At 32.0% G+C, this 24,900-nt stretch overlaps 1 protein-coding gene across 1 annotated transcript in view; it reads right to left on the reverse strand.

The window, feature by feature from the left end:
* The window catches only part of LOC118181837 (cell adhesion molecule Dscam1-like), a 1,450,682-nt gene that overhangs the window by 408,004 nt on the left and 1,017,778 nt on the right, over positions 1–24,900 (reverse strand). Inside the window, exon 7 of the mRNA XM_085816862.1 lies at positions 13,509–13,778. Within this exon, the coding sequence (XP_085672988.1) occupies positions 13,509–13,778 (270 nt within the window). The remainder of the gene's footprint in view (positions 1–13,508; positions 13,779–24,900) is intronic.

Genomic DNA, 24,900 nt, shown 5'->3' on the forward strand with positions numbered 1-24,900 from the left:
ATATTTTCATCTCAACAAGTGAACTGAAAGGGGCAGTCTTTAGCAATTGTGTTACATCAGGAAGAAATCCCTTTTATAATGATTTCTATGCTTGCTGAATCTTGAAATTTAGATTACTTTGAAACTGCAATTAATTTAAAAAGCAAGAAGTAAAAGATATGATTGCTGTTTGTAATGACTGTTTGTTTATTTACAATTATTAAAATGCAAGTTTTATTTCTTTCCTCATGAAACGTTTGGCAATCCGTTTTTAAGTTTTTCTTCATAAAAAGATTTTCCTGCAAACTTTAAAGACGATTTCTTCCGAAAAACTTACTAACATTGCCAGTTTCATAACTTTGAGGAGTTAAGTCTCTGTTTTACGTGAACATCTAAAAGTTCACAAGAAGATCAAGTAATGTTTATAACACAATAAATATGACAAATAATAATTTTATGAAATTATTTTGTTATTCGTAAAGGAATGGGGTTAATTTAAAAATAATTTTAATTCAATATTTTTTATAAATAAACATATTATAAAATAGTTTATTAATTTAGGCTCAAAGGCACTATTTTGCTAAACACAATTTTCACAAAATACGAATTAGTGATTAACGATAAAATGTATCGAGTTTAGAGCTTATTTTCAAAGCTCTTGTAAGAAAGATTATATTTCTGTTTCTAAAAACGGTTTCAGATAGATATTATCAGGATGAATTCGATTGATGCAGTTAGTTTAATTTTGAAACTGAATCTGGCATCTGTGTTACTTTTTTTACATTAAAATCCTCAACAATAAATTTAATTTCTGCCCAACTATTAACCGTGTTCTTTTCTATTAGTTTTCGTGTATACAAATGATGCAAAATTATTAAGCACAACCTCTTTTCGTGTATACAAATGATGCAAAACATTTGTATTTATAATCAAGCACAAAACTTATACCTCCTACTGCAGTAATTATTCTATACAGAAATACCTACAGTGTTTTATTAATACTGGGTTTACAGACATTTTTGTATGCCTATATTTACGGAACCAGTCATAGTTACTGTTATAGAAAACCACGTATTTTCTTAGGAAAAAAAGCTATTGTTGCGGGCATACAGGTTCGTTATAGATTGAATGCAGAGAGGTCCAATGACAGATTAGTAAAATTTATTTTTATCAAAAGAAACATTTCACAGAACACACAAAGTTCTGGAATTTTCCACATAAATTCTCGTATAGGTGTTCACAGTATCACAGAGTACAATCAGTAGTTACACTTCAAACTACTAAAAACGTTAAACACAACGCAATGTAAAACGTACCTAAGGAGAAAGCTAACCCGAAGATATCTCAGTTCACGCTGAAATAACAACTCGCAACAACAATAATTGGAAGCAGATGCTCTCTCCGGCCTTATATAGTTTTCAACCGGCCGCTGACACATTTCTAGTACTTTCTGCTTTTCGAAAATACTGGAAAGCAATATGAGTTTCGAATGACGGTTGTAATAAACGGATAAATGTAATTGAGTAATCAATTACAATACCTATTACGGCGATACAGGAACCGGACCAAAATATCGCCAAATGGTCACTAAGTGTAACGACTTTTGGTGATTTCCCGCAAAATCTGTCGACAAAAATAATTCGTCGAAACCATTGTCAGCTTGGTGATATCTTGCCAAATTACCGAAATATTCATTTACTCAGTAGTAAATTGTATACTTGCCCCTTTATTCTTACTTTTCTGACGTAGCTTGTATCATTTAGATTTTTCTTATGTTACATTGCACAGAAAAATATAACAATTTTACATATCACTAAAATCATCTATCTATGTACACATTTCGTAACACTGTTAATTTAATTTAAAATCACTTACCATCTTAACACTAGAACAAATGCTAACCGTCTATTTGTAGTTGTTTTGTATCAAAAAAGTTACTCTAGTTTTAGTGTTAACAGACTTACCAGAGCAATCTTCGTTGATACTAACTATTCTTTCTAGAAATTTAGTATATCTTTAAGTTTAATTACACATGATGACTAAAGAAGAGTATTTCGTCAGAATAAACTAGTAATTTCCAGTATCTCTGTAATGATGCTACTAATATTCATAGTAATCTAATATTTTCTTCCCAATCATCTCTAATCCCGCTAATCGAAACTTTTTCTAAAATGTCTTGACACACTGACCGAAACTCAAGGTCTTCATTTCTTTCCTTAGATTTGAGCCGAACGCTTTAGGTTTATTCTTTAAAAGCACGTACGACTGATAGATAATCAAACGTGACATATCCCTTGCTCTGGTGAACCGCGATGCTTTGATATTGGGTTCAAGGTTATCGGAATATATTTGCCTTGAATTATATTTATATTTATTATCTACATTCTAATTACTTTTACGTTTGTTACCAGAAAAATAATTTCATAAAAAACTGGTTTATTACGATAAAACTAGCTTACCAGCCAGTCTTACTGGTATCTGTAGAGACAGGTATACATCATACAGAACTGTGAAATTAAATTGCCGAAGAAGAACAAATTTCGATTTGTATTAGATATTTCTCGGCATAACATAGAAAGATAACGGTAGTAAGTAAAGGTTTAAAGATTTTTGTAATTTGGCTCAAAACGTTCTAAATCCGCCAAAACGACAGGTCCCTAAATCTAGTATTAAATCTAAATGGATCAGATACACGTGAAAACTTTGAAACTATAATACCGTCAATACCTGAGTAATCGGGATTACAGTACCCGGGTTGCGGATAATGCAATTTTTCGCTATAGAAAGTTAAATTTGTTTATTGCGAAATAACGGAAAAATTTCTATCATAAACTATCAGGATAAAGCAGCATTTCTATGGGACATTCTGTAAAAAATAAACTGCTAACTCGCAAATATAAGTAAAATGTACAGCTATTAATCTTATGCTTCTCACTGACTTCGTTTGAAGTATAAGACATATGTAAACAAAAGCATTGTTTTCGTTTTGAAAGACAAAAGTATTTTCAATGAAAATAAAATTCAGTGAAAAAAATAAAGTCCTCATACCGGACTTTACATGCCACTACTCAGCCAGGCAACTCCGGCAACCAGCAGCCTGAAAAATAACGGCCATTTCATTGCTGTTCTTAAACGAACATTTCTTCATCATGTAAATAATGTACATAGCAGTTTCTGAATATTTCAGGCATTTATTTTGAATTATATGCATACATATTTACAATTAGTGCAGTAGTTGGCAAGCCACGCTCCTTTATGGCATTAGATTCGCTGCTTTAGGCCACAATGACCAGCTAAACAGTGCCTACCACAACCCCTTCTACAGCTCCATCCAGTCTTGGCATTTTCTCGCAAGACGCAATGGGCTTCAAACTTTTTCCCACCTCAGCTTACACCTCATCTGAAGAATACTATTTTTGGACTTCCTCAGAAGTCAGGCCCAATTCGCGATTCACTCAGGAATCTGGAAAGAGCACGGATAGGAATTCCCTGCTGCATGCCAGAATATTAACAATTGTTATGTCTCGGCGACTGGGAACATCAATATCAGAAACAGCGCGTTTAATGTGCTGTTTGTTCACTTGGAGTTGTTGAGAGCACATACCGAAAGTTGTGTACAAATGGTGAAACGGCAAGTCGATGGTGCATTGATTCCTGAGGAGAGAGAAGATTACACCTCATCTGGAGTTACATTGTTCGTTGTGATCGAAGAGCTACAGCAGCCGAAATCACCACCAGCTACAACAGTGGCGCCCCGAAGAGTGTTTCTCAGCACACTGTACAGCACACATTGCTGCGTATGGGCCTACGTAGCCGGAGGCCGAAGCATGTCCCTGCACGGACGGCACGTCATCACCAGCTGCGTCTGCAATGGGCCAGAAAACATCAGAATTAGGCATTAGAAGAATGGAAGATAGTTGCATGGTCTGACGAATCACGATTTCTGGTACATCACATCGACCGGGGTGTGCTAATACGCCGATTTCCAAACATAAACTTGGCTTCCGGATGCAGATTTGGACGAATACAATCCGGTAGCGGGGTATTATGGTGGGAAGCAATATTTTCATGAAGCACATTAGGACCCATAATCTCCATAGAACAATCCCATTCAACAATCTTCGGGATTTACGTTTTATCCAAACTACGTCATCCCATAGAACAATCTACGTGAACATCTTTGCAGGCCAGGTTCACCCGTTCATGACAACAGTATTTTCGGCGGGGAATGGTGTTTTCCAACAGAGTAATGTAGCATGTCACAAGGGTCGAATCGTCAGGAAGTCGTTCGAGAAGCATTCCAGTGACTTTCAAGTCAAGTCTTGTCCTCCAAACTCACCTGACATGAATCCAATGCAGCATTTGTGGTCCCACCTAGAAAATCAAATTCATACTACCACGTTACCTAGTCGCAGTGTACCGGAAATGCAGGACCAGTTGGTGAGTGCTTGGTGCCAAATATCTCAGAATACGTATCAGCACCTTGTGGAGTCAATGCCACGCTGGGTGCTGGCGGTTTTGAGGGCTAAAGGTGGTCCTACATGTTATTAATAGGATGCTCATAATGTAATGGCTCTTCGGTGTATATAGAAATAAATATACGATATAAGCCACATATATATATATAAGGTACATTTTTTTTTATTTTTGATTATCCCCCAGGAAATTGAGACCAAAGCTATTGTAATAATGAAACCTGTAGAAATACTTTTAAAAGTTCGTTTATGTTTCATGCTTATATATATATGTAGATCTACTTATCTCTGCAACGTCTTAATACGTAGCTCAATGAGCTATACTATAATAGATACATTTTCAAAGTTTAGCTATTAAAATCTTATGAACAGATAAATTATTAAATTAAATTTTAGACTGGTCTAATGTTCATAAGACATATATTAATTGCTACATGTCCTCACATAATTTAAAATCCAGCCATTATGTAAGTTACTAAAGTGATTTTAAACTATTTATTTTAAATGCACTTATAAATATATATTCAAAGAAACTACTTTATCGCTTATCATTTGCTTTGTGAATGTATTTTTATTAAAGATGAGAAAATGATCATTAGAATCGACCCGCTACGAATTGTTGTTTTTACTTTTCAAAGAATGACTCTACTTTTATTTTATTCCGTAAACCGTTTGTTAATAATGCAAACCCATTTCTTCGGTGTTTCTTTTTTTTTTTTTTTTTTTTTTTAAGTAAAATTTAGGTTGTAAATAGTATTAACTTAACAAAACAATCAAGATAAGCATTTCTTAAAGAACAGATGAATAAAAACTAATTTTGATGGCTTTCAAACATGTTTTTAATCTCGCTAATGGTTTGCATTAGCTTCAATTAAATCCTACTAATTCTAAAAAACTTAAGAAATTCAGCGACACTTGTTTCCGGGTTATTTAATTATGTCTTTCTAATTTTACAACACAATATATAAAGAGACAATGGCATTGTATAATAATTTTTGCATAGTTTCAGCTTAAATCATTTTACAAATCTGGTATGTATGCTTTTATACCTTTTATATTAATTAGAACTATGATGTTTTAAAATTTTAGTGACATCTTTTCAGAATAATTTTTTCAATCCCAAGTTTTAGAAATTTAGCTGAGCTAGAAGAAAAGAAATCTTCAGAATCTGTTAATCGATATTTTTACCAAAAGTGTGACGATGAATTATATCATATGAATGTTGTAAAAATGTTGCGCTTTGACAATTTACATCTATTCAGCGAAACTATATTTTTTCTCTAACACAAATGTTTATTAGCCTCAACTTTGGCACAGCTCTAAATGTTGCAAATGTTTCTTGATATACGGTCTTCTAGTAACGGAGGAACAAGTCTAAAACGACAAACATTCCTTCGATCCTTAACTAAATTAACTGATCTTTAACTTTAGTTAAGGAAGTGACATGACGTCATATAGATCCGTGGTAAGCGCTCTGCGCAAAAAGGTATTCACTTCTGCAATCTAGAGTTTGATTTCAGTTTTTGTCGAGCCCAAACAGGAGTTTATGATAGTGAAAAAACATTTAGAAGTATTTTCTAGAAGAAAATCGGTCAGAACTAACGTAGGTACTTCTGAGGACTCCAAGATTTCTGAATATTCCAAAATAGAAAATCGTTGATATCTATAAGCAGTTTAAAAATTCTGAAATATGAAGGACAAGGTGTCCGGAAAAATGATTTCGAATATTTTACCTGAAACCCTCTTTCTAACAACAGTAACTAAACATTTTATTAAAGGAGTTCAAAGTCTGAAACTGCTATGAAAATTTTTCGTATAATAGCAAATAGTAGGCACACAACTTAATCATAAATGTTTTTATTTCAAATAGCCAGTGACTTGTGTTTTACCTCACAAGAGTGTTTTAGCTTATCAAGATAGGTAGCGTGGTTCTTTCTTTAAACAAAGCCGTTTGTCAAACAAAGCCGGTTAAGATATAAACATATTTGGTTCTACAGAGAATAAGAAACCTGAATATTCCCACAACATTACGAAATACAATTGTTACGGTGGTGAAGGTGTCATGGTGTAAGGAGCAAAATTGATCACTGGGCTCAACTCCCAGTGGATTTACTTCTCAAATGCGTATCTATGTCTACCCAGAAATATTAAGGTAACATCTTATATGTCTTTTCTTATACATATTCCAAAAAATTTTTATATTAAGTGATAGTCTGAGTAATATCCTCAAAATGAAGATATTAAACAAATGGAAAGCCAGTACAATCTGTAGTTCGGAGTCAGCATATTTCTGGAAAGGCTGTTGCAGAATGAAATTCATCTTAATGTGATTTTGATGTCTAGGAAACCATTTTAGTGATACAGCTGGCATTTATTGCCCAGATTTGAATTAACTCTCTAACCGGTAGCGTTAAGTTTCGAAATGATATATGCATACGAGCTATAGGGATCAGTTTTCTTTTTAATGTCCACAATCTGCACTTTTCCCGTGTTGTTCATTTACCTAAAATTTCGTTTCCAAATTTTATTTTAGTTTTCTTTGCCTCATAGTACAACATCACACTTATAATCATTCAATTTTCACAACTTTGTTTCATAACAATGCCTGGCAATTACATTTCACATACATTCAAATAAAGTTTTGTTACAGGTTTGTATTTTAATGTTATGAGCCTTAATATTATCGCAATTCAGTTTCGTTAATTTTAATTGGCATTTATCTAAAATTCAGAGTTTTGGGGTATATAAAAGTAATTCTGATACACATCGACTAAACCAGAGATGGGCAAATTTTTCTGTCGCGGGCCAAAAATCGAGGGGAAAAAAAAAAAAAAAAAAAAAAAAAAACTGGCGGGCCAAGCTAAATTTTACTAAATTTAAAAAAAATATATAAGTATTAAAATTTAATTATGTTAATGAGATTAATGAAACTGCGATTTCATTTTTAAAAGTTCCTTACGTTGAGGTTCGAACTGAGACGTAGTGATTCTAAGAAACGAGGCTAAATCCTCATGTCTACTTCTGAAATAATTCTTTAAGGTTCATAATTGAAAACACATGTTCACATATATAAGATGAAGCAAACATATCACTAATTTTCTGAGCGTGAGATAGTAAATTTGAGAAACTTACTGTCGATAATAATTTGTAAAACTCTAACTTAGAAACAACTGCTTCAGATAATTGTTAAATTGCAACTCAATTAATTCAAGCTGCGAATCTCACCTCACTGCTTCACAATTTACTTTGAAAGACATGGTAAACATATCCAATTTTGTTTGAATAGCACTGACTCAAAATGCAGATTTTTCAAGTCATCTTCATAATTCTTAAGCTTCTCTTCATTTACTGAAGGTATTGAATTTAACCTCGAAATGAGACAAGTCGTTCTTAGCTAGCTGCCCTGCAAGCATATTAAGTTTTAGTTGAAAAGCTTTGAGATGGGCCCAGATATCGTCGATAAATTGATTTTGCCCTTGCATCTTGACATTTAAGTTGCTCATCTGGCAAAGATCTGTGAAAAATTCAAAGTAAGAAATCCGTTCTGTATCTTCTAACATTTCGCATTCCGCAGAACATTGTTTCTCATGGAAGAACGACACAATGTCGTCTTTCAGATGCCAAACTCGCTCGAAAACACATCCTGCGCTAAGCCACCTTACTTTCGCGTAATACAGTACATCAGAGTATTCAGATTGCACAGACTGAAGAAAATCTCTAAATTGCATGTGAGTAAACCAACGAGATCAAATAGCATTTATATGCTTCATGACTGCATCAAGCACGGGTGTCATATTCAATGTAGATTTACACAAAGCATCTTTATGTATAACTCAATGTAGAAAAGCAACATTGTTCCCGGAAGAGATTTAATTAAAGAGTCCAAGAAATCCAGATTTGTTTCCTGTCATATTTGGTGCTCCATCAGTTGTAATATTACATGTATTTGTTATAGGCACTTAAAAGCTCTTCCTGAAATTCACAAAAAATATCCCATCCCATTGTAGTTCCCTTTAAAAAGAATGCATGCACGCCAGTTCCTCGGTAATTTCAAAGTTCTCATCAACACCCTCTTGTAAATAATACTAATTGAGCAGTATCATTTATAGTGCTTTATTAGTTATCCATATCTATGGAGCAAAATTTAAACTGGCCAATCTTTGAATCTAATTGTGATGTCAAATTTGTATCGATGTCTTCGAATCGAGAAGTCACCGTTTTTCGAGATAAGCTTACAACCTCAAAATTATTTTTCTTGTCTGGACATAACACATCACAAACTTGCAGCATGCATTGTTTAACGAACTCCCCATCATTGAGAGCTTCATTATCGTTAGCAATATTGTATGCTACAATGCGTGTGTAGCTGCTTCTTGAATACTGTTTACCTTCTTGAAAAAAAAAATTGTCGGCCTTATAATTTTTTTACCAAGAGTGTGTGCATATTGTTTTCTTTCATATTCGGACACTGCTTCGTAATTGGAATTCTTATGCTTAGATGTGAAATGACGGGAAATGATATATTCTTTGAAGAATGCTACAGCTTCATTGCGGATGAGACACACTGGTTTATCTTTTACAACTGTAAAAAATATTTGAAGGCCCGTTCATCATTAAAATCACGGCAATCTGAATCACCTTTACGTTTTACGTAGCCATTTTGGGGTTGAAATATTTTACAAATAATCCAAACGGGCAGTAGCTACGCTATACTTTTAATAATTTCACCACTATTCACAATGCTGCTATATATCCGCATTCTTTCCATACTCAACCAATAATACTAGAACTCGCGTCAAAAGAAAAAGCTGCTGGATGGAGCTTAAAAAAATGCGCAGTCTGCCACATGTGAGGTCTAATTCACCTGTATTGGATTCCCATATGTCTGCTCACCGAGAAAGAGATAAAGCTTGTTGGCGCTAGTCTACAGCTATAACTAAAAAATAACTTTCGCTTTGAACATGTTACCGATTGAAAGCTGTCTGTGCTTGCTATTTCCATCGATTTATGTTTTGTAGAACAAAATTAAAGAAAGTAAAAAGATCATAAGTACTTTAAAAATAAAGAAAAAAATTACATTTAATCAAAGTAGAAAAGGAGATGGTTAATTTGCCTCGGACCGGAAATTAAAAGTTTATCCGCTGGCCGGATAGATCCTTACGGCGGGCCGTAGTTGGCCCATCCCTGGACTAAACTGTTTGAATGTCTTTATCAGACATTTTTTTAAGTATGAATCTATGTCGCTACATATCGCTGTTTAATATTTAATAAGCTCACATAACCTTCAACTTCTTCTATCGTCAGTTCTGAAAATGACACTTTAACATGACGCTAAAAAATAAAATAAAAAAAGCAGGAATAAATTATTAAAATGATGACAATTCAAATCACGCCATGTCATTTGTACAAAGAAAGATTACGAAAGCTGATATCAGGAAAATCAATTATTCCCTATCCTAAAATGATACATAATGCAGACGAATTCAAAAGAGCTACATCCCAAGAGTATTTTAACCTCGAAATGACATGCAAGGGAATCATCATAATAATTTTCTTTCAATGGAAGGATATAACAGTTAAAAGTTTTCTAATAACTCTAATGCAATAATGTCGTGTAATAAATCTGGTCTTAAATTATTAATTCAACTATTTTTATAATATATAAATTAAATAAAATAATTTTAAATTCAGTTCCTTAGAATAGCCTTACATTGTTCAAGCCTAAATCATGATTTTTCTGTGACATTGAATATTTGGAGAATATCGTTGACTGCTAAAACTGCTCGAATTTAATTACCTTCTCAAAAATAATAATAGCTTTCAGAAATGTTCCTGTCAAGAAATCGAAGGTTACATTACATTATGCTATTATTCTGAAGCACGTAAATGAGATAATATGTAATAATGAGAGACGTTTTTCCAACCCTATGCTACAGCTTTCCTATCTCATATGAGGCTCCTCCTGCAGTTATCTTTTCTGCAGGGAACATGAGTACAGGTTTAAGTTGTAATAAAGTAGAAGACTCCCTGAGGTTACACATTGCAAATTTTCAGATGTTAAGAGAATGATGACTGCATTTCTTAAATCAAATTACTTCTTTAGAATTCTAAGAAAGTATTTTAGATTTGGAGATTTCATGATCCTATATTAATACATAATACTAAGTATATAAATACCTGTAGTAAAACTGAGTACTATAAGTAAATTAAATGCCTTAAAATAAATTAAAATTATCTTCTGTTAAAGTAATCAGTATAACAAGTTTCAATCTTAATCTTTCCTCTTCAATCTTAATTGAAATGTGAAACATAATATTTCATAGACAACTACTCCTTGAAGTAGGTGACCGATTAATTACTATCAATGCAGCAGTTGTTAGAGGTTTAAGCTGTTTAGAGCTGTTAGAGCTGTTTTAGCTGTTAGAGGTTTAAGCTGTAGGCCATATCATTGTTTTGTAAAGGAATGAATATATCTTTGATTGCAGTAAAGTAATAAAACTAAGCAATTTCTCTTATGGTGGACAAAAGTTAACAAACATTCCCTAGAATAAAAATAAGAATTCCCTAGAATAATAATAAGTAGAAAATAAGGCACCTTTGAAATCACTAGACTGAAATAATTTAAAACTTATACTTAAAACTTTATAATAGAATCCACATTATACACTTCAAACGTTTATTTAACTTCCAAAATCATCACCTTTTATAAATAATGCTGCATAAAGGTATCAAAAATCAGGTATTCCGAATGATGTGTTTCCTATTAATGACTAATTTAACGAGGCAGAGATTTGTTGCAAGAAATGAACTATGTTGTTTTCTTTTGATAATGTGATATAATATCCATTTTATATATATACACTGTAGTGTTCAGATCAACTCTTATTTTGGCAACACTAGTCAAATATTTTCGTTTGTAAGATTGGCTTTGACCGAAATTATGCTTACAAAGCATGGTGTTCCTATTTTTCCTATTTGTCAACATAAACTTAGATTATGCTTACAGTATTTTAATAACATTTTTGATTGGAAACATCAGGTTTTAGTGCACGTTCATAACTATTCTTAGACTATAGTGTTTAGTTACATTCACAGATGTAACCAGACGTTTTATTTTTTGTAATGGCATGATAGTCGATGTTGCCAATACATACATATAATATGAGGTTCTCCCCATCGTCACATTACTCAGGTTTTGGCAATCTCAAAATTCACTTTTGTTGCATAAAAAAGATTTTTCATTTTTTAAAAAAATCTTTCATAATCACACCACTTTTCACCTTTGTAATGCCAAATTTCTTGGCTGAGCCTTTTCAGGACACATTCGTGTGTTTTTTTAATGTAAAATGCATATGTATATAAAATGCATAATGTGTTTGACCATTACTACGTTTGAATGAAGTTTGCAAGAAATGGCAACCTTGGTACTTAACACTCTCCGCGTTGTTAACCAAAAAAGAGGATTAACTACATTTTCATTTTTACAGGTTGTTTGGATGTTGATCACAGAATTTTAACAAGTTCTCTTAATTTCTTTTATATTTTCATTAGTACAAGAAAATTTAGCATTAATTTTTACTATTTAGTTTGAAATGAATTTAAAGAAGTTTAATCCCCTACAATAATGTTTTTACAACATTATAATTGGCAAAGTTATGAGTCAAATATTTAATAAGTTCAAAACTACATTTAAATTGGTAGTTCTATTTTCAATGCAAATTGATGTGTTTTCTCTGAAGTTTTATATTCACTTACATTTTATATTTTATGAATACATTTTTGGAGAATTTTTATTTTTAAATTATGTACTAAAAATTTATTTGTGCGAATTTTTGTAATTGCATATTTTTTTAGAATGCAGTGTAAATAATATACGTATTTTTAATTTTTCTTTTTCAGTTTCCATTCCATCTTGAACATAAAAATATGAATACTTTATAATGTATTACCAGTTTTAAATTCATTGATGTATCTACTTTAAGGAAATATAAAAATGTTAAAAAAATGATAAGGAATCGACATTAATTTAATTCATAATTTTAAATGCTATATGTTACTTTATACAACTGTAACATCTTCATGAGATGGTTTAATTTACTTCCACTAAATTATTAATTTAAGTGTTTAGTATATACATATGAGTGGAATTCGATAGTTTTAGGTACTTTCTACATATTTTTCGACAAATTTATTTTTCGGCTTTTAGACTTCAGCAAACGTTTTACATTTAAAATTTATGTAAGTTAAAACTTTTTAGTTAAATTGATCATTATATTTCTAAAGTGTGTAGACGTGTTTGCAGTTAGGTTTTAAACTAGATTTTATTTGCCCTTTTCCATTTCGTAATTTTAATTTTTATTATCTACTGCAAAGTTTTGTTTTGGTTATTGAGACTGAATTTACCGTCGGGTTAATAGCTTGACATTTTGAGACTGAGTAAATAGCGTATAGAAATAGTTTTCATTCTTTTATCACTTTCTTTTTAACAATTTTTCTCAAAAGGTCAAATGATCAAGTGGAATGAATCACGAATTCAGTGCTCATTAATTGTAGATGTTTTAATGTTTCAAATTATTACCTTGATAAGCCGATTTGGAGAATTAAAATGTAAATAATTAAATTATGAATAGTTTTAATATAAATATGAATTTTCACTGACAAACATTTAATTAAAGTTGCTAATGATTTATTAATTTTTTTCAAATATTTTTAAAATCTTCTTAGCAATTTACATCTTACATGTATTTGTTATAAATTATTAATGAAATTTTAAGTGCAAAAAATGGATTTATAATTCATTCTTGCTTGTAGTTCCTACTGTACAATTGGTAGTGAGAAGAGAAATGTCATTGAATTTAAGTTGTTGTCAAATATAGCAGGAAGCAATAAATGGCTTATTAAACACCGTAAAACTAGAAATCTATTTTTTTAAATATATTCCCCCTGTCTCTTTCAAGTCTTTCTAACATTATATTTTCTTTTGCTAAAATCAAATTTCATGCAATATAAGGTTATATATATAGATAATAATTTCATATTACAAAATCTCCTTACCCGATATCCTAAGTTCCGCTGTCCCTTGGGCACCATCGAGATCATTGTATACAAAGCACTGATACATGCCTCTATCTTCTCTACGTACAGATGTAATATGAAGGACATCTCGGGACAGCAATCTCACACGACTGGAAGATGTCAGTTGTCGCTGGTCTTTCTTCCACGTTATTGTGTGTACAGGATATCCAGTAACATTGCAGTTGAATGTCGCTTCCTGTCCAATGTTTAAAACCTGACGAGGAGGCCGCATATTCACCATGAGTGGAGCTGTAAATAGAAAGTATGATATTAAAATTCTAAACTTTTTCTACTGGATATTATATATATATATATATATATTACTGATATAAAGCACGTAAATGTTTTTTTTTCGAATAAATTAATAATAGAAGACTAGCAATTTTAAGCGGAACAATACTGATGAAAAATCTAAAATTTTATTTTAGTAAACTCAAGCAATTAAACATTCTGAAGTTAAGAAAATTTAAACCTCAAAGTGTAGTTAATTTCAAAGAAATGTTGTAACCTTTACGCAAGAAACTTATACGTTCCTGTTTGAAGGATAATTTTATCCAAATATCATTATTCTGTAACATTTAGCTAAATAATTAATCGAAATAAAAAAGTAATCCATATAAAAAGTGCTGTGACTGGAACTTTTGCAACTGTAATGTATTTTACTCTTTCCAAAATTGCTTATCGAATTTTCAGGTCATTAAAATAAGTAATATGTGAAACCATGGAAGAAAATTTAATCTTATTCGAATCTTAATTCTGTATTTTTTCTTTTGTTCGCTACGGCAACATTCTAATTTGCTTCATTTTGCATGCAACAATGAAAATTTATGTGATACTTTCTACGACGAGTTACGTCAAAGCAACAAGAACTTGGAAACTTTAGAAATTTCTTTGAATACTACTAGCTCGGAAATTCAAGTCTTTAAGCTTCCAGCTGTAATGGATAAAATCATCCCGCATGTTTTGCTATGATAATTATGTGGTTTAAGATATGCACTATAAGGGGGGATTTTGCAATCTTAAATTTTATTTTCCAATTTAACTTATTCGCTTGATTTACATCTTCGGAAGCTGTAAATGACATTAAGTAATCACATATTTTGCCTTTTAAATCGTACCTGTTGCCTTCATTTTTAAATGTGTATAGTTATATTATATTACACTGGTTTTAGATATGTCTCTTTACAATACTTTTATTTGTTTTCTCTGATATTTATCTACGTTCGTTACTACTTCATTAATAATTATTATTGATCATTAGAAAATAAAACAAGGAAATCTTCTGTTTAAGACATATTATTACCAAGTCATAAAACATGAGTTGATGCTTTTTTTATTTGTATTACAAATTCAATTTTAATTAGTTACTACGAATTTGATTTTCATACCGTACTTCGGAGATCATTTTTCTCCTCCTTTCGTATTAATTGTATCGTCTGAAAATCGAAATTGGAAAATTATGCGAATATTTAATTTTTGATAGATGCGATTACAGTAAGAGGGTAAAAAATGAAATATAGTCATGGATAAAAAACAGGTAACCATCATAATGTTATTTTTTAAAAGAAACCTACATTCCAGTAAGAGTACATATTAATATTAACATTACAACACCTAACAAGTTATTGTCCTTTCTACTTTCCTGTAACTTGAATCTCGCCTGTTCTTATTGTTGTCTCTGTGAATCCTTAAGCCTCGAATCATCCATAAATAGATAGAGAAGATTTATATGCAGTTGACTCCGTGAAATCGAGAATTATGTCAGGTCGTTCTTGCTTCGCTGTGATTGGTCTTTGCATCAGGCGGTCTGTATTTCAGCAATTATAGGGAAATGATTTGGCATGACTCCCGCAAGTAATTTGCGAGGGTTTTTCTTTTTAACCAGTTGCTCATTTGCAAAATAGCAGATGTGAAACTTCAATTTTTTAATCAGATGAATATGTAAATTAAGATTAATATTTATAAACCATAAATCTATATTTTATTTAACGCGGCAGAGATTTGTTGAAAGAAATGAACTATGTTGTTTTCTTTTGATAATGTGATATAATATCCATTATCAAATAATGGAACTGGAATAATGCAAATTGAATAACTTGTTTCCTAGATATTTTCATTTCTATTTAATCACTAGAAATGAAATTATTTTATTTAATTTGGTTTTAATTAAATTTAATTTGGGTTCTTACGTTCATTTGTAATAACATCACAATTTTGTGTCTAATGAAAATGTATTTATTTTTGAATCACACATGAATCAACTAAAATCCAACCATCAAGGTAATTTAAGAAAGTGAATAACTGTAAAAAAGTGCATGTTTAAGTGCATGTTTAAAAAGAGATTCCACTTAACTAAATCGCGCTTTACGTTTAACTCATTAGAATTAACTGCATACTTTGAACTTCAACAGATAGCAGATTCTCTTATATTTAACTTTATAGGTTTTAGCCACCAAAAGGAGTTTTATTTTGCTATTTTATAGTGTCGCATTGACTTACTAAAAATGATCCTACCAACACATGTGTCTGTTTTTATAGTACATATGACCGTACATATAACAAAAAATTCAGTTCAAAAATCATACTTTTTACCCCAGTGTTTGAAGAGAAAGCAAAGAATGCTATGGACGATTTAATGCGTATGCACTTTAAATGAAATAACCATCGATTTCCGCAGCAAGCCCGGACTTAGATGACACGGTTAAAGGAGATTTAATAGATTATTATTACTGCCTAATGCAAACTGGTTATTGCCTACTTCAGATTTCTAGATAACGCGGGAAATAATTACCGAGCTTCACTTACCGTACTTCATTTTAAATCTATCATATCAGAATTTTAGCCTTTTAATCAACAGTGGGCAGATCTATATAAATTTTTCTGCATGGACTGTCTTTCACTACTTCACAGTAGGCAACAAAGATGAAGTTCTGGAACTAAACTCTTCTTTTTTAACAACACGCAGGAAACAACTTTGATTTACCACAGCTGTTATTGCTGTCCTTCTTAAAATTTCATTCTAAAGGACTAAAATTTCCCAGACATTAAAAAATAATGTTAAATAACTTAGCAAAAGAACGCTAAAATACACTTAGGGAAACAAAATGCTTAGACTGAATTAAACTGATGAAAAGGCAACTAGCTGGTGATCAAAACGGTCAGGTTCACATTCTATTTGCGCAAAAGAAGAAAGATCTGAAAACAGCAGTTTGACTCAAGAGAAAAATTCTATGATGTACTGCATTATGAGGTACATACAATAGGAGCTCCAAAGCATCTGCGGGAAGTGCATGTAATAGTTTATGACAAGCATGCTTTTTTTTCGGAATTTCGCAAGAATGTGCATTAATAGCGTGATAAACTGCACAAAAATAAATTATGATTCATTCTCATTTTTTAAAGAGCATTTTACTGTCTGTCGGAAGTATTAATGTTTATATAAATAAGTTTGAATAAATAAAAGGAGATAATGAAGATAAGTGATGACTTTTATTTTTTTAGTACCACCATCTCCAGAGAAAAGGTATTACTCCACTTTTACACGTAAGCCAAGTCAGAATACGAGCAACACATATATAACCCCCAAAATAGACAGAAAGAAATTAATAATGATAAAAACGTGTACCTCTATCAAAACCCTGGAAGAAAAGTATTTCACGTTTGCTTGAGTTTTTCTTAAAATAGAAATGAAAGTAAATATTAAACACTCATCGATGACGAAGCACAAAAATCGGCAAACGAAACAGAAAGGAAAGATTCTAAAGATCGAACTCAAAGAAAGAAAGCCAAATGAAGAAAAGTAAGTACTGAAGTAAAAAGAAAAACCTTTTTCTACTAAAAAAGAACAATAAGTAAAACTAAAGACTTGAATTTTCTGCAATAGCTTTTTCTAAAAGTGTGTATTTTTTTTTTTAGTATTTTTATTAAAAGACTATTTATAAATCGCTTTTAGCTTCATTAAATAAACAGAAAAGCAACTCATCATAAATGAACAGAAAACTACTGGACTGAAATCCTTTTTTGCATTTAATATTTTTTTTAATAATTTCATTTAACTACAGACGATAATGTATGACTACAAGAAATTAAATCTCTTCTGTGTCCGTCTGTCTGTTTGCTTGCTTGTAGCATTTTCTCCTCCATCACAGAGGGGAGTTGAGTTTCGAGAGAGGTACTTTGGGATTCTAAAATTAGTGGGAAGCCATTTCGCAGATTCTCATCATCGTACAATTTTAATCAGCCGAGATATAAATTAAAAACTCTGAAAAAGATAATTTTCGCACTCATTTTGAGTGGCAACAGTCTCGCGCGTTGGAGATAAAAATGCTTTGTTTCGAAGAGTTGTTATTGTTTGATTTCAAATCAAAGAGTTTGTTAATAAAAATTTTTTTAAGTTATACAATATATAAAATAAAAATAGCATTTCCAAATACTAAATGTATTATTATTTTAAAATGTCATATCCTGACTTTGAAGAAAACACGCGATTTCATGTGACATCATTGTATGTTGACAATGTTTCGTAAATGTCAGCATTTTAAATAAATAGCTGCTGTTGGCAACTTTTTTGTCAGATTAACGTAACTCACACGATATGTTATTACCACGTTAATTCTTTTATTGTTAATGAGAAAGTGTTGTTATATTACATTGAATTTAAATCAAGACATCGTACGTAATAACCTGAAGCGTCAAAAATTGTTTCCTGGTAAGGCAATAAAAATTATTTATTAATTGGTTGTTGCTTGGAAAGAAGGAACTGATTACATTCATATTGAAATGGTTTTATGCATTTGCTTTTCAGGGGCATATACGAATTTTGCTTTAGCTGCAGCCTGCTCATCTGGAGGGCTTATCCGCTAAATAAATATTTGCTGTAAGAAATATCTACGAAATGTCTAAGCTGATGATTGTTTGAACACATTTCTGGTTTCATTTAACATTTTAATTACAAGCAAAAACATTCAGTTATCAGAATAATGTTACTTTATACCGTATTTAATGATTGCAGATAATTTAAAATAGAACAAATGTGCTGTTAAAATCATTTCTTTATTACCTGTAATTTTTATCTATTTATGAAATTCCTTTACTGTCCACTTAAATAACAATTTTACATATATACAGTTTAATATTAAAATTAAAACTATTGAAATTATTTAAAAATTAAATTAAAAAATAATATGAATATTGCAAATATTAAATATTAATTAAATTAATAAGTTATAAAAATGTTTCAGCTTTTATCGTGTTTACATCAGCTTGAAAGGTGAAGAAATTAAACAAAAATACTTTGATTTTCCGAACTTGGTTTCTGAAGGAAAAAATGCAATTCAATAAGGTACTAATAAGCAACTATTAAAAATATCCCATGGAAAGTACTACATACCTTTTTCACAATTTTTAGAGTAACCTAAGGGTTTTCTTTGTCTACCCAAAAACCTTTCCACTTTCTGCTCAGTGGAATGGAATTTAAATGGATATTGCTTTAGAAAATAATAGAATACCTTTATTTTATTAATTACATGGAAAATATGCACTTTAGCTTTGTAAATACTCGAATTTGATAACTCATCGCGTAAACCATTTAGAATGCCCAAATTCAGTTTGTATAGCAAATATAATGCTTTTTTTTTTTCAAATAAATTAATATACTTATAATACAAATATAATAAACGTATTATTAAATAACTTAGATTTTCAAACTGTATTTAATAAAAAATTCAAATTATTTATAAACAAATTAAATATAAATTAAATAATATGTATTATAACAATTATTAAGCTGCTAAGATTCAGATATATTTCTCATTCAATTAATTTAGTTCTCACTTCGCGGCATAAGAATTGTAAAATACAGAAAAACATAAAACCCTAAATACAGTTAATAACAGTTAAAAAAAAAAGCATTTTTACAGTTAAAATTAGAGTTTCTACTCGAAAACAAGCAAATCGGTCAGCGGGGAGGAAGACAGATTTTGAGGTGCACAAAATTTAAAATTTACTTGTGATCCCAGTCGGCAAAAAGAAATTGAAGTCGGAAAACAACTTGACTTAATTCAGTATTCTACTAACAGTTTCAAATGTTATCAAATGGCAGCGTCGTTAGGCTTAGCAAGACGTAAACAACTTTTAAATTTTTATAACTCTACAACTATAGCCTACAGATTAACTAAAGGAACAAAACCTTGACCGGAACATAAGAAGAACATAATTCCATCACTGCCGTCCAGACGGTGTAGTAGTTAGGGGAGCTTACTGTGGTGACGAAGGGCCCGTGTTCGAATTTCGGATAAGGCATGGATGCTTGTAAATGAATAGTGTCTTTGCGGCATGGGGGCACTCTAAATAAATGGCGAGCCGATAGTTCTGTCGTGTGGATTGGTGGCAGGGGAGTGGAGTGGGAGACCCTCGGATCACTTCCCGGGGTGGCACTCTAAATATATGACGAGCCGAAAGCTCCCTTGTTTGGATTGGTGGTAGGGAGCGGAATGAGAGACCCTCGGTCCACTCCCCGCGGTGGCACTCTAAATATATGACGAGCCGAAAGCCCTCTCGTGTGGATTGGTGGTAGGGGAGCGGAGGGGGAGACCCTCGGACCTCCGGCATTCTCTCTCTCAAAAATTAAGATGCAAATAGAAATTTAACCTCCTTCAGGCTCTGGAAACCATTATTCCATGAAATTTATGGACAAGAGAATAACAAACAACAATTCCATCACTTTCAAAGTGAAATTTCCCAATTTACCAGTATAAAAGATTGAAAAAAACCTGAGCTAACCGAGTCGGGTAATGATTGAGTATATATACGTTTGGTGCAACCGATTGTAACCAAAAACGTGAGGTGCACAACTGCATGTTATAACAGCCCCATATACAAAATTTCAACGTTGTGAGACTACTCGTTTTTGATTTATGCGAGATATATACGGCGGACGCACGGACGTCACGAAAAAAATCTACTCTGAATCCGTTATAAATCAATTTTACAATAGATTTTGGAAAAAAATAGTTTATCATTTTGTCTTACGTACAGATATCATGCAAAAACATTGTTCAGCTGGATTCAAGAGTGGTATTTTCAAGTTGGATTCAAGAGTGGATTCAAGAGTGGTACAAAATGGGTATTTCTGTTGAAATATGATAGCTGAAATTTTTCGGGCCTACAGTATTTTCTTTACGTCGTACAAGGAAGTAAAAAGACTAACCGCGTGCTTTTTAATTTCTTTTTGCAAAGAAATATTAAGCAATGTAATCCTGAGATCACTTATATGATACAGGGCTCACTAAAAATGAATCGATATGTCTGACTAATAATTTCTAGACAAATGGCAAGAACATAAATGTGTTATTAATTTAAGACTTTACGAATGATCAAAAAGCAAAATATTCTCAAAACTTTAATCCATTTGATAATTTGTAAGCTAGTGAAGTAAACTCGAAACATCTGCTTTCTTACATTGGGTACAATATACACTCAGTGGAAATCAAAAATTTTATGCGTGCACAAAATATAGAGTTTATTATCCTATAAAAGTGCTATTTCTTACTTCATTTTGTTTTCAGAAAGTTCTTTGTCTCATAAAAGCTTTTGTAACTCTTTGACTTGTACAGCAGAGTTTTAACTGCTGCTACTAAATAAAATAATATGGCTAATTCAGCTTTTCTGTTAAGATGGTTTAAAGGAATTACGAGGCGAACAGAATTCACAAGCATTTTATTGTACAATATAGACAAGCAGTCTTTTTTGGCCTCACACTTTACCATTTAAGTACCCTAAATCGATACAGAACATCTGACCTCATGCAAACAAGTAAAATAACATTTACGAGGCATTACGTTGCTCCTATAATAAAAGAAAATTAAATAAGAGGGAAATTGAGAAATAAAACTTTATTGGTTTGTTTTTATTTTAAAGTGAAGATATGCTCATGTCAGCTCTTTCGTCCTTATTTTCATCAAAACAATGAAATAAGGTTCGTCATCGTATAAGGTACCAGAAGGGGGCCCAGCCTGACTCACCTTACCAAACAAGTTGGACCCATGATCATAACAGGCCACGTCCAATTCATCTTATAAGGTATTTATTTATCTCCCTATCCCGTGCATGCTATTGCGATATATAGTTATCCCATCCAGATGAAAATGGAAGATCAGTCGTTCAAATTCCACAAATAAGGACACAGTCGATTTATCATATTTCATACTGTAAAATAATTAATACCCTACAGTGGCATCTGATTTAAAATATGATGGATATTTTTACCTCAGCATCTGCTTTCCCGGACAAAATGTTAGTTAACGAAGCCTGTTACACGGCTGAAACAAAAAGTGTAGTTTCGGCAATCAGCAAAGAAGCTATCAGGTGGTAGAGTTCTGTCGAAATACTTTATTCAAATTTCAGCATTTAACGTCACATACCGAGATAATATATGTAAGTTGATTGGCTCAAATCATAGCGACAGCACAACTGACTTTTCCTGGTTTTGAAACACTAAACACTTAATAGACTCTACGTACTATGTAAATAGTCTGTGAAGAGCTGACTGAAATACTAATACATATAATAGAGCTAAGTCACAGTATACCACTTAAATATGAATCCACAAGCAACACCTGGCAGAAAATTAACAAGTGTATGAATTTTAGCTAATGTTTTACTTATACTCCCAGGATTCACACATTTGAGAGTACATTTTTAAAGAGGGTACAATAGTTTCGCTTGTGAACTTAACACTTCCAAACTTATCTGCATTTTACACAGAAAATTCTGGGTTGCAGCATTTAAGAACTTGGTATGACAACATAAAATTAAAAGCATTTCTGAGATAATAAATGAATAGTCTTTTATGGTTTTCATACACCACACATGTATATATGTGTAAGTTTATTTTTTATTTTATTTTTTTAACGGTGCGAAAGCAAAATATGTTTTTACTTTATATGTGTGCTTGCGATATGCTAGTGGTAATAAAAAAAAGAAATCTGCTGATTTATATAGAGGATAAAAATGATGTAAAGGACCTGTGGGCATGCTGTCTTAACCTTCTGATTTTTCCTACAGGAAATTCTAGAATACTGCACTAATATTTGAAAAGGCGAGCCCCAAACTATGCATATAAAAGACTCCTGCGTGAAAAAATTCATCTCTTTAATCCTAGAGTTGAAGTTCGAATCTGCGAAGGAAGCAATTTTAAAAAAGAAAATGCTATGCGTTATGTGTGCGATATGACTAAGCTTTAAACTAGGATATGCATGTAGAAATGAATATGTTGCATGCATGTACTAGACTATGCGGGAAAGATGACGTGGCAATGACAGCTAAATTTTCGCATTTCAAGAGAAAACTAATAATCATATCCGTCTCCAACATACTTTCGCCTACATGATTTACTATTTCAATTGCAAATTTCAAACGAGTGAGTTCTCGAAATGTTTACGGAAACAGAAACATTTCTATCCCGAAAAATATTCAGTTTGGATTGCAGAGAAAATGTTATTTTTCTGCTGGTTGAGTTTAAAGAAATAAAAGCATTTTCCGATTTATTCCGAAGCTCCCGGAAGTGTTTGTTTTCGAAAAAATGAAGATGTGATGTTTTTCTACACAGTGTGCATTCAGGTTTGTCACGATCAATGGAAAATCCGAGGACCGAAACACTTGAGCTTGGTTTTAACTGCAAAAGGAAAGGAAGAGAGAAAACAGGAGAGTTTCAAGAAGACGCTGCATTTGTTTGAATTAATTCGTTAAAATAAAGAAAGACATGTTTGGAACTTTTCGATATGCAAGTGTACTTCCGAAAGCAATTGGAAATTTTATGACTATGTACGCTTTAGTTAATTTATATTCTTCTTAAAAAATTCGCAAACCATTATTATTCCTTTCACATATTTAAGAAATAAAAAGAGGCTATAACACAGCAAAAGAATTTTTTAGTGTCTTCACTCAGTATTAATGCCTCCTGTGGGCATGGTGGTAAAACAAATACTTTAAAAGCACTGAATGTGAGTTCGTTAGCGTAGAAAGGATGGATGCTTATTAATGTACAATGTGGGAACACTTTAAGTTCCATCAAGCCAAAAGTCTTCTTGAAAATTTTAATTTCATCTTATGAGAAGCCTAATGCCTAGGTTAACTGCCCCGATCAGAAGGGCTAATCACAGCAATACAATAGCAATATTGTGGTAATAAGGAAAAAGTGCTTGCTGCCAATGAAAATATCAAACAGAAGGAAAATTCTCTCAGAATTCGTAATTTTTTACTTAAGATCTGAATCAACAATGATGGCAACAACGATTCCGCAGCAACGTTGGCTGATAAAAATTGAACACCCCCTCCACCAGGAATCGAAAAAACGTTGAAGAACCGAAACGAGAGTCCCAAGCCACCGAAAAATTGAAACGTTTTGCATATGGTAGTTCCCACTTACACAATTAACTTTAATTACATCATTTTTCAGCTCTCTTTTAAATTTCTGAATTTAAAAGCGAGATATGACTGATTTTGCTCTATTTTTTACAGCGCTAAGAATAAAAGTTTAATAGCGAATTATTCATAAAATACTCTTGTTTAATAATGTTTCTCTAACGTTAAAATTACAATGGACTCCTTCGTTGCAATTACCGTAATAACAATCACTATTTTCGGAAAAATTAGAATACGAATAAAAAAACTGCACATGCATGTCTGGTTTTATTTCAACTTGAATTTGAAATCAAATGAGATATCGTGGAAAAGTGAAAAAAGTTAATTAAGAATCTTAGTCACATAAGAATAATTAAAATCATGAATTCTCCCTGGATTTTAGCAGCTTCTATCGGTTAAGAAATACTGTAAAGGAGCTTGTTAACCTTTCTCATTACCTTCCGATAAGATGACGGATTAAGTGTGTTGCTGAAATATGTGTTGAGATTTAGAAGTTTAACTTAAAAACAATGATTTTAATTGGCAGTTATTAAGATCTACTTACAGTGCTTTAGAAATCTTAAGCATGTATACATACATTTCTTAAATATCAAATTCCTTTAAAATATATTTAAATAAGTTTAACTTGTAGAGTCATTAGATTACTTTTAATTCAGAAGATGCAAAAAATGACCAATGCCGTTGCCGGAACTCGAACCTGGACCTTTCGTATATGCGCCGAAAGGGCTATCGTTACCCCACAAAGTCTTGCAGAAAGGAGGGCGAAAATACCTTACATAGCCTTCCTTTTAAAAAAGGACGGTGAAGAATCAATATCCACTACGTTTTAGTTCTGGTGCCAATCTAGAGCCATTGGGAATTTTTTTGGGAGCAGGATATGCGCAAATTGTGCAATGCCCTCACCGGGACTCGAATCTTGGACCTCTCGAATACGCGCCAAGTGTGCTAC

The sequence above is a fragment of the Stegodyphus dumicola genome, chromosome 5 (genome assembly GCF_044657685.1).
Source record: "Stegodyphus dumicola isolate Sdum_Otavi_A_Nest chromosome 5, ASM4465768v1".
NCBI classification, from domain to species: Eukaryota; Metazoa; Arthropoda; class Arachnida; order Araneae; family Eresidae; genus Stegodyphus; species Stegodyphus dumicola.